The 10,443-nt window shown below is 42.1% G+C and overlaps 2 protein-coding genes across 19 annotated transcripts in view; one reads left to right on the top strand and one right to left on the bottom strand.

Annotated features, from left to right (window-relative positions):
• The first annotated feature begins 660 nt into the window (after positions 1–660).
• Positions 661–2,165, top strand: LOC133620315 (rhodopsin). The gene has a single exon (XM_061981709.1). The coding sequence runs from the start codon at positions 757–759 to the stop codon at positions 1,813–1,815; it is 1,059 nt and encodes a 352-aa protein (XP_061837693.1). The 5' UTR covers positions 661–756; the 3' UTR covers positions 1,816–2,165.
• Positions 2,166–5,000: 2,835 nt separating this feature from the next.
• LOC133620249 (membrane-associated guanylate kinase, WW and PDZ domain-containing protein 1-like) overlaps positions 5,001–10,443 on the bottom strand; it is a 204,773-nt gene continuing 199,330 nt past the window's right edge. For 15 of the 18 annotated variants that reach the window (XM_061981573.2, XM_061981588.2, XM_061981579.2 and 12 more), the window contains one exon: positions 5,001–6,195. In XM_061981573.2, the coding sequence (XP_061837557.1) occupies positions 5,108–6,195 (1,088 nt within the window). In that variant the 3' untranslated portion in view covers positions 5,001–5,107. Of the gene's footprint in view, positions 6,196–6,833; positions 6,926–10,443 lie in introns of all 18 variants that reach the window. The other 3 variants (XM_061981672.2, XM_061981701.2, XM_072913474.1) reach the window with 1 other exon arrangement.

Genomic DNA, 10,443 nt, shown 5'->3' with positions numbered 1-10,443 from the left:
GTGTGTCCTCTCAATAGCTCTATTGACTGCTATTCTGAATGTTGCTGGCTCGGGTTTGGTTTTGGAATCGGATTGCATTATTATGGTATTGTGTATTGTTTCGTGGGATTGATTAATAAAAAATAAATTCAAAAAAAGACAGTCTTTGTTAGTACGTCCCATGCAGGGGATAGATAGATAGATATATAGATATATAGATGGATAGATAGATAGATAGATAGATAGATAGATAGATAGATAGATAGATAGATAGATAGATAGATAGATGCTTTAACTTCACAATTGTAATTATTTAGTTAATTACTCTCTCGGTTTAACAGCATACCAAGTACTCTACAACATATTTTACGGAACCCCTTAAAAGAGAAATACATTTGGGAATTACAGAAATTTGTTGTGACATCATAGACGACTATGATTAAAATATTTTATTGTGAAAAATTATTGCTAAATGCTGTAAAATCTTGGAAAATATTTACAGTGTACCTGGATAGATAGATAGATAGATAGATAGGTGTAACCTTAATATCTTGATGAGTGGTCAGTTATGTTTGCAGTGATGGCTGGATTAGATATTAACCATGGCCTAAATCACTTTCTGCTGACGGATTTGGAAAGCGATAATCCAAGGTGTGCCTTTTAAAAGCCGGCGCATCTTACCCGGGTCCAATCATAGCAAACGTCCCTCTCCATCACGTTACTGAACAGCCAGAAGGAACACCTGAGAAGGACTAATCGCAACCGCCAACCGCAACCATGAACGGCACGGAGGGACCTTATTTCTACATCCCTATGATGAACACCACCGGCATTGTCCGGAGTCCTTATGAATACCCTCAGTACTACCTTGTCAACCCAGCAGCCTACGCTGCTCTGGGTGCCTACATGTTCTTTCTCATCCTTCTCGGCTTTCCCATCAACTTCCTCACTCTCTATGTCACCCTCGAACACAAGAAGCTGCGAACCCCTCTAAACTACATCTTGCTGAATCTGGCGGTGGCTAACCTCTTCATGGTGTTCGGAGGATTCACCACAACGATGTACACTTCCATGCACGGCTACTTTGTCCTGGGACGCCTGGGTTGCAACGTGGAGGGATTCTTTGCTACCCTTGGCGGTGAAATCGCCCTCTGGTCTCTGGTGGTTCTGGCTATTGAGAGGTGGGTGGTCGTCTGCAAACCCATCAGCAACTTCCGTTTCACCGAGAACCACGCCATTATGGGTTTGGCCTTCACCTGGGTGATGGCCTGTGCTTGCGCCGTGCCTCCCCTTGTCGGCTGGTCCCGTTACATCCCAGAGGGCATGCAGTGCTCATGCGGAGTGGACTACTACACACGCGCAGAGGGTTTTAACAACGAGTCCTTTGTGGTTTACATGTTCGTCTGCCACTTTGTCATGCCCCTGACCATCGTCTTCTTCTGCTACGGCCGTCTGCTATGTGCCGTCAAGGAGGCTGCCGCTGCCCAGCAGGAGTCCGAGACCACCCAGAGGGCTGAGAGGGAAGTCACTCGCATGGTTGTGATCATGGTCATTGCCTTCCTAGTATGTTGGGTGCCCTATGCTGGGGTGGCCTGGTGGATCTTTACACATCAGGGCTCTGAGTTCGGACCGGTCTTTATGACCATCCCGGCTTTCTTTGCCAAGAGCTCCTCCATCTACAACCCCATGATCTACATCTGCATGAACAAGCAGTTCCGCCACTGCATGATCACCACCATGTGCTGCGGGAAGAACCCCTTTGAAGAGGAGGAGGGTGCATCCACTACCAAAACCGAGGCTTCCTCCGTCTCCTCCAGCTCCGTCTCCCCTGCATAAAAGGCCGTCAAAGCCATGCAACACGATCCACTATCCGAGAAGAAGAGTTCTGCTCCCCTGGGACACGACTGAAGGCAAACGTCTACAAAAACAACAACCTCCTTTTTGTATTTTTACCAACAAGTCGGTTCAACGTAAAGACACTGGCAGGGAAGATCAGCCCATTCCAGAGTTGTTCCTGTATGTACAGAATATCCAATGTAACTATCGGTGAGATTGTTTCCCTTAGAATAAGGGAAAACTATGTTAATCTTTAACAATTGGATCTAATATGATACTGGCTTTTTTTTTTTTTAAATGTAGAGGCATGTAATCGAGGCAACCTAAAATAAAACGCATTTTGCAAATGACTCACCATGTTTATGTTTTACTTATGACTGGACTGGCAAAGTACATTTGTCCGTAGTATTTTGGACCAAAGGAATAAATGTGAACACTATATTCAGAATGTATTTATGTCTTTAATCAATTTGTACCTAACAGCGAGGACACGGGAATTTGATGCATAGGTTACATTGTATTTATAGCTTGTTCTAGACAGAGGATTATGATTATTAATTTTAATCATATTACAGTCTAGTACGTGACTCAACACTGCTTTTATCAAGTGACAAGTATTGATAATATTAACTATGGGTACACACAATAAAAGTGTGAATACTACTACAGTAGTATTGAGTTTATGAGTATAAAATAACATAATATCTACAATTTAATAATTGTTGCTTGTCTTTGAGTTATTTGGTATTTTGCGTCTTCCCAAGAGGGCTAAGTTAAAGTGAGTGGTCTCTTCATCAATAAAAGCTAGCACCTCATGTTATGATTTGGACTCAAGCTATTTGTTGAGTGGAGCGCCATGCTGGAGAGATTTGAGCACTGCACACTTGTGCGCATTATGACCTTCATGCGTTGCCATAGCAACCAGCATAGAAACGGATCTGTCCTGGAATACAGATACCATCTGTGGGTAGACTGTGCACAGAGCATTTCTTTAATTTGCATAAACAACATACTTTTATGCGATTATTAAAAAGTCTACAGGAAACCAATACAACAGAAAGGTTAACAGGTTTTAGAGTACAGTATTTTCCTTTATTAATGGGTAAAATGTGTGAGTTGTTTGGCGAGAATTACAAACGTAACACAGGCGTGATTTGTGTTTGTCTCAATACAGGAATCATGGCTGTGTTTTCTTTGTGAGTGTTTATGAAATGAGGTAGAGTTGTACAAATAAGTACAGTTTCTACAGCAGTTTCTCTCTTATAAATGAATAAACAATTTGATCGCAAGTTATATGGAACACTTTCAAACACTTTCATGAAGTGTCAATCTGTGTTCTAACATCCAGAAATATGACAACAGTAATCAAACTGATGCTTCCCAGGAGATATTAGTAAAAGCAGCCGTGTAAGAATATGAGCATCCTTCTGATTTTGTATGGAAAACTTTATTTTGATAATAAAAATAGCATTCACAGACTTCCTTTGATAGCTACATATACATTGTAATCCATCTCATGGAAAGAAGCTGGATAAGTCCACATCTACTTGTACTTAGACTAATGTTATGTATAGCTTCATGGGTCAAATAAAGCTATGGACAATGTAATATTTATATATGCATAGTTTTATATAAAAAAAATGGCCCATATACAAGTACTGCTCTTATCAACACATACACAGCATTATGTCCGGAGCACATTGCAAGAAATAATGCTTGAAGAACACAGACTGCATACAAGTGCTTTATAATACAAAGGCAGGCTAACCATCGAGAAATTCAAACGGACAAACAGATTCTGATTGACCAAGTACAGTCTTTCATTCGAAAAAATCTTTACATACCTGATCCAGAGTAAGTCAACACAGTTCCCATAAATCATCAGGTCCATTTCAAAGATACAAACACAATATCACATTCCTCATTGCTGAGGTTTGTCGTAAATTTCTCTTTTGTACATTAAAAAGGCAACATTTTTGTGTTTTTCCTAATAATCACATAGGAAACATCTTTACAGGTGATGGCCAACAGGTGAGCATCAAAAATGAGGGGTTTTTTCACTTCAAATCAGTACCGCGGTGGACAACGGTGGTCAAGTAATATATTTGTTCTGATTATTCGGACACTTTGTTACTTGTTTAAATGAAAGTGAAACAAACAGAATACGAACAAAACACGTTATAAAGCAACAGCCAGACTCAAGTGGGGGGACAGCGTGGCTCAGCATGGCAGATTGGTCGTCTTCGAGACTATACTGGGATGCACTGTAATTTCTAGAAATGTACTAATGTATTCTAATGTTCCATTAATTACTTTTATTTAGGAATTATGCTATGATTGCTAAGAAGTAAGAGCAACTAAAAGTGTTTTCTGGGGGTTACCTGCACTGCTGCTCGCGATGGCCAAGCATTAGTTAAAATCAACAATACACTGAAGATGTTGTATTTTTTGTGAGAGTCGATTGCGCCATCAAAAAGGTAGGGGCAGAAGCAACAAATTCAAAAAGATAACAGTGCACGGTGCCTATTAGATGTTACCAATTCAATGTAAAGTCACATAACTCAACATTAATTTATGCATGCATCTTGCACTGGATCTTGAATCTATTCTTTTTCCTTCTGACTGATAGTTTTAGCTTGGGTCCATCCAAGCTAAAGGTATATCACCATTATCATTTCCTTTCACATCTCCTACAGGAACTTCTCAATGTTGGGAAAATGGGGTGTTTTTAGAGGGATAACACATTTTAAAGAAGTAACACAAGGTTAGATAAGCATGCTTTCCCAACATTTATCTAGGATTTAACCAAGCTCACTCAAGATAGGTACCAAATTAAATAAAGACAGCCATAAATAAATTATTCTTAAAAATCTGCACTCAAGATGTTTTAACTTTGAAAATTAACCAATGTGATTTTCACAGTTCTTGTAAGCCATCGGTGAATTGTGCTATCATTTGTTCCTTAAAATAAAATAAATTTAAAAAAGCACAACTGGAAGCCTGTTTCATATCTCAGAAGGGAACAAAACATTTAGATTCAGCAATGCAGACAAAAAGCAATATTACCGATTTCATATGCAGGCACATACAATACTTCTACTATAGTACAACAACCTGTTATGAGCAACGTAACGATGACAAAACAACCAATGTGAGCTGATGGGATTGTACTCCTGCTGTTGAAGGAATCTCTGCATGGGATCACAACAAGTGAAGTCTATCAATAAACCGGCTTACTCTGGTGGTCCAGTTCCAGTGTATGGTACACATAAAGGGGAGCGTCCACTCCGCTCTAGATGCTGAGGTCTTTGGGGCTTTCCTTGTACAGGCTTCTCTTGGGCTCAGGGAGCTGGTTTGAGCTTCGGCCAACTGTGTTATTGTTCTGGCCCGTGTTGTTGTATGCAGCATTGTTGTGTGCAGCATTGTTCTTCATCATGCTATAATAGTCCTTTATTCTGGGTGCTGCTGCATAGTTCTGCTCCTCCCGGCTGTAGTTGCTGTCAGGGGAAGAGTCCCGCTCCGCTCTGTACGGTTTCTCCAGTGTTCCATTCGTCCGATACCGCTCTGAGGAAGAGTCTCTCAACAGGTTGCCGTTCTTTGTGGTTCTGTCGTGCGTGCGGACTCTGGAAAGCGACGATGAATCTCCATTGTTGTTGGAACGCTCAGAGGTGAAGGCCTCCCTAACTCGCCCGCTCATCGGCGAGTCTTTGAGGAGCTGCCTGCGCTCGTGGAATTTGCGCTCAGGGGTGACAGTGAGGAACCCTCCATCGTCATACTCCCTCTCAGGTGTACGATCCCGTTGCGTTCGCTCTGTCCTGCGATCCATCGACTTGGCCCGCCTGCGATCAGGGGAGGAGGTGCGCTTTGGGGTTGGCGAGCGATCAAGGGAGCCGCGACGCTGTGTGCGAAACCTCCCGTCCAAAGTAGAGCTGCTGTTTGAGAGTCCTTGGCCCCTGAGTTTTTGTGCAGCTGCAGCCCTCTTCCCTGAACTGTCCTTTCTCAGAGTCTTTAGAAGTTTCGAGATTCCGCTTTCTGACTCGGACTTTTTGACCTTGCGGCCTCTGCTCTTCTTGTTGCCGCTGCTACCGTTGCTGTTGTTAGGAGACGGCTGCCTGGGGTTACTTTGACTGTGATTGTTGTTCCAAGTGTGGTGATGGTGGGGGTTGAACATTCGGCCTTGGTAGTCCATCTGATCTGACCCAACCCTGTTCCTGTCCCTTTCTCGGCCACGTCCAGCCTCCTCGTGGCATGATGGTGTGTGAAGGTCTGGTGGATAACTGGACTCCAATGAGGTGTGATATCTGCTGTAGGGTGGCAGCGTTCTCATTTCCGAAGTGTTTTGTGCCCCGGGTGTGGGAGTGTACCCGTCATTGCTGCCGTCTGAAAAAGAGGACAACAAAGAAGCTATGTGATAAACTTCTTTTGTGCACTTAAGCTGCAGTGACATGACAGAACCACTGGGCGGGGATTTGAAGCAAATCATGCATACATGTGCTCAGTTGGATGTAGCATGTGTCCCCAACTATGATGCACAACATTGTGTTTCACAAATATACATGGAAGTTGCATTGAAGTAACACAAGGCTTCGATACATGTTGGCTACAGGGCTGCAGGCGAAACACAAGGTGATGTCAGCAACAACATTGGCAAGTGTGGGGCGGGGTTATCAATGACACTGCAGGCACCTGAGAAATACTTCAAAACAATATGGTGATGTGTACCACCTGTACCAATATATGAAAAGAAAAAAAACAGGCAGGTTTAATTGATTAGCCAGGTTGCTACGGCAGCCGCATGTGATGGGTGGCAGCATTAAGTTAGTCCTGGTCCTTTTCACAAGTACTTACTGATGTGGAAAGTTTGGCTTCAGGCATGGCATGACATGACATGTAGATAGTTTACTTTGTCATCACATCGGCACACATACACACATAGTGGGATGCAGGCTGGGATGAGCTGGAAGAACTCAAAGGAGAAAGATGACAGGGTGGATCGGGACAGACTTCTGGCTACAAACCGTGGTCTGATTTTGGCCCATTAGGTAGAAACAGGGCTCTCCCATCTTGTCATTCCTCATTGTACCAACAGCGAGATGAGGAGCCATCATCGCTGGAGAGAGGAGGAAGAGCCCAGCAACAAGAGAAAGATCAGAGAGGGAGGAAGAGCAGAGCAGCAGAAACAAAACAGACAAGAGGCAATTTTATAATTTCTCCTAAGAGCAGTAGACTGTATCATCAAAATAGTACAATGGAAGCAAGGCATGTGTACTGATAGACACCTGTTGGTGCTGCAGCACCTGCCCTGCATGAAGAAAGTGTCATGTTGTCCCAATATAATTTTCCTTCATTCAGGAATAATCAATTCCTCTTGAATCAGAGTCTCTTCAGGTTTCAACAAGTCAGATTTAGGACCACATGAAAAAAATTCCAGACCGAGTTCACATCCATACTGACAAAAAAATAGAAACAAATAGATCGTTGTACAGTCGTGCAAGTGTTTGTGCCGTTTTGGCATCTTTTGACACAGATTTATCCCTGATTTTCGCCTTTTTTATTATAGTTCCATTAACTTCCACTGCAATATTTACAAACAGTGCCCTGCGCGATGGCTACACATTTAGACACATTTAGAGCAGAGTAATTTCGTAACTTTAAGACATGTTTGATAGCATTAGCTGTAGCGAGCTGGCCCAATCTGTAGGAACCCTAAGAGGCCTACAAGCCACGGTGAATCGGTTGAGATGCATAATAGATTTAGCCCTTTCGCTAGTCCTACACCCCAGTCTACCGGACATCCCACCTTAGTCATAGGGGGACTCCATCACCCGGAACATACAGCTTAGTAAACCAGCCATAACTAAAAGTATTCCCGGGGCCCGAGCACCCGACATTGAAGCTAATGTTAGGGAGCTGACTCGGAACAGGCCTAGTAAACACGCACGATAGGCTAATCACACCAATAGCTACGCGAACATAGTTGTATACGTTGGCTCCAATGACACTAGGATGAGACAGTCAGAGATTACAAAGAGGAACATAGCTCTGACTTGTAATCTCGCTAGAAAGATGTCTTAGCATCGAGTACTTGTCTCTGGCCCCCTGCCTGCGAGAAGCAATGATGAGAGGTATAGCAAATTAGTCTCCTGACTGCTGTTGACCTCTCTCCATTCAAGATGATCGCCTGCTCGTCTCCCAATGGACTGAACTTGCACATGAAGTTAAGACTTAGTGTCACCACTCCTTATGCATCAGTCGGTGACGTCTCTGCGCCCCAACGTGTCTACATGCGAGAGGATCCCCTGCTGGCCCCACTATGGACTGGACTCTTACATTATTAACTGTATCCACTCGGCATCCATTGCACCAGTCACCCAGGGGGGATCTCCACATCTGCGGTCCCTTCCAAGGTTTTTGGTTGTTCCCATTGGGTTGAGTTTTTTCTTGCCCTGATATGGGATCTGAGCCGAGGATGTCGTTGTGGCTTGTGCAGCCCTTTGAGACATTTGTGATTAAGGGCTATATAAGTAAACTTTGATTGATTGATTGATTGATTGATAGTCTCGCTTAGCAAGTGGCTGGCTAGTTTTTGTAGAGAACAGGGACTAGGTTTTATTGATAATTGGCCCTCTTTCTGGGGCAAACCGGGCTTGCTAAGGAGGGACGGCCTTCACCCTAACCGGGAAGGCGCCATCACTCTTTCGAGAAAAATAGGCATTAAAAGATTACAGCTTGTACAAAATGCGTCTGCTAGACTTTTGACAAGGACAACAAGGTTTGATCATATTACGCCTATATTGGCCTCACCTGCACTAGCTTAAGATGCAACTTTAAGGTTTTACTTCTTGCGTATAAAATACTAAACGGTCTACCTCCATCTTATCTTGCTGATTGTATTGTATCTGCGTTCCAAGAACTCTGGCATGACGTGCACAAAAATCATCGGGCTGCAACAATGCATTAAGGCTGACTGTTGCAACGCATCAAACATTTTCGAGCATCCAACATCAAACTCTTCCCACTACCGTGAGTTCACTACTATCCTCGCTCACCTGCAACCGGACGCTAACAAGCCAGATACTAGAGTCCGTGAACATTGTTCCAATGTACAGATTTTGTGTTGATTTATTGTGTATACAAATGTAAACGTTCACATGTGCAAAGGCAGTAATAAATGATAAAACAAGGTGGCAGCTAATGACTTCCCCGTTCATACCCTTTTTTTAACACTAGAAAAACACTACTTCCGGCTCTGACGTAAGCTGACTCATAGGATGAACAAATACACTACAGTACTACGACTATAGTGGCCATAAACAGTTGGCTTCTACAGCTTGGGTGCCCAAAGTGTGGCACAGGGGCCATCTGTGGCCCGTGACTCATATGTTTAATGTTGAGTTAAAGACAACATTAGCGCCGCTGAAAACATTACGTCGCTACTGGTCCAACATTTTCTATAAAACCCCCCCCCATAAAAAAACAACACAAAGCATTGTCCAGCTGTTTACTGACATGTGTCATGTTTAATGAATGGCTGTAAAATAAAGACAGCTTTACTGTTCTCCAAGTTTGTCCAGTTCACTAGTTTTATTTAATTTAAAAGTATGATGAATTTAGTTTTTCCGACTAATAATGTTGTTACAACATAGGATACTTGTGTTAAGCAATGCCAATTCATCAGAACATAAGGTTCATGCGTATGGGCATGAGTTAGTATGCAGTTTTGGATGCCTCTGTCCGCAAAGTATTTTTTAACAGTGGGAATTGGTGACGTCACTGATTTATTACTAATGTGGGCATTTTTAGTATTTCTAATAACTAAGTACACACATTTATTTTGTTATTTATTTAATTTCATAATTTGACTTTGCATTGGTTGTGTTAACTAAAATGACGATATAAGTTAAAAAATATCCTGCTTTGGTTTTTATCATAATAATTCTTGCGAAAAGGTGTCAAAGCACCTGCCCTCCAAAATGTCTGTGCGGGTGCCTTGGAAACAGCATCAAAATATCAGGTAATCCATCCAAAAATTTAAATCCCTGAACAATTGGAAAATAATGCTGGGAAATAAGAATGAAACAACATCAAGAACAATCTATCAAACGCCACAGCTTTTGTAGGGGAATACTACATCTATAAAACAGTAAAGTGCTACAGACGCTAAAGGGTATAAATCACTCAATACTCTTCCGGAGTCAACATTTGTCATTTATGAACAATTCTTGACAGCGTGCACCTGAATATTAATTTGAGCATCTGTGGATCAAAACTGTGTATTCCATCACCATTTTTGTGTAGTTAGTGTAGTAATACAAAAATAACACACCAAGATGTTATTGTACCTGTGAAGTCATTTTTGAGCATTACATCAATCAAATCATTAAATCAACATCAATTAAATATATGCTTTAACATTTGACCCTGTTATCTTTGCAGATTTGATTATTAAACATGCTAGGGGTACCAACGCTGTCCAACTAAAATACATTTAAAAAAGATCGGTTGTAATTGAGCCCTAAATTGATTGGACTTTTGACACTGAAAAGAACAAACAAACCCTAAAACACATGCAATTGTTTGTTACTTATGTTGACTGGACTAGACAAGACATGCCATCTAACATGTAAT

This window comes from Nerophis lumbriciformis, linkage group LG01, assembly GCF_033978685.3.
Source record: "Nerophis lumbriciformis linkage group LG01, RoL_Nlum_v2.1, whole genome shotgun sequence".
Taxonomy (NCBI): domain Eukaryota; kingdom Metazoa; phylum Chordata; class Actinopteri; order Syngnathiformes; family Syngnathidae; genus Nerophis; species Nerophis lumbriciformis.
This window is presented reverse-complemented; position numbering and strand designations above follow the sequence as displayed.

Coding starts and splice junctions, on each gene's coding strand:
- LOC133620315 (XM_061981709.1), top strand. CDS start 757: ATGAACGGCACGGAGGGACCTTATTTCTACATCCCTATGATGAACACC.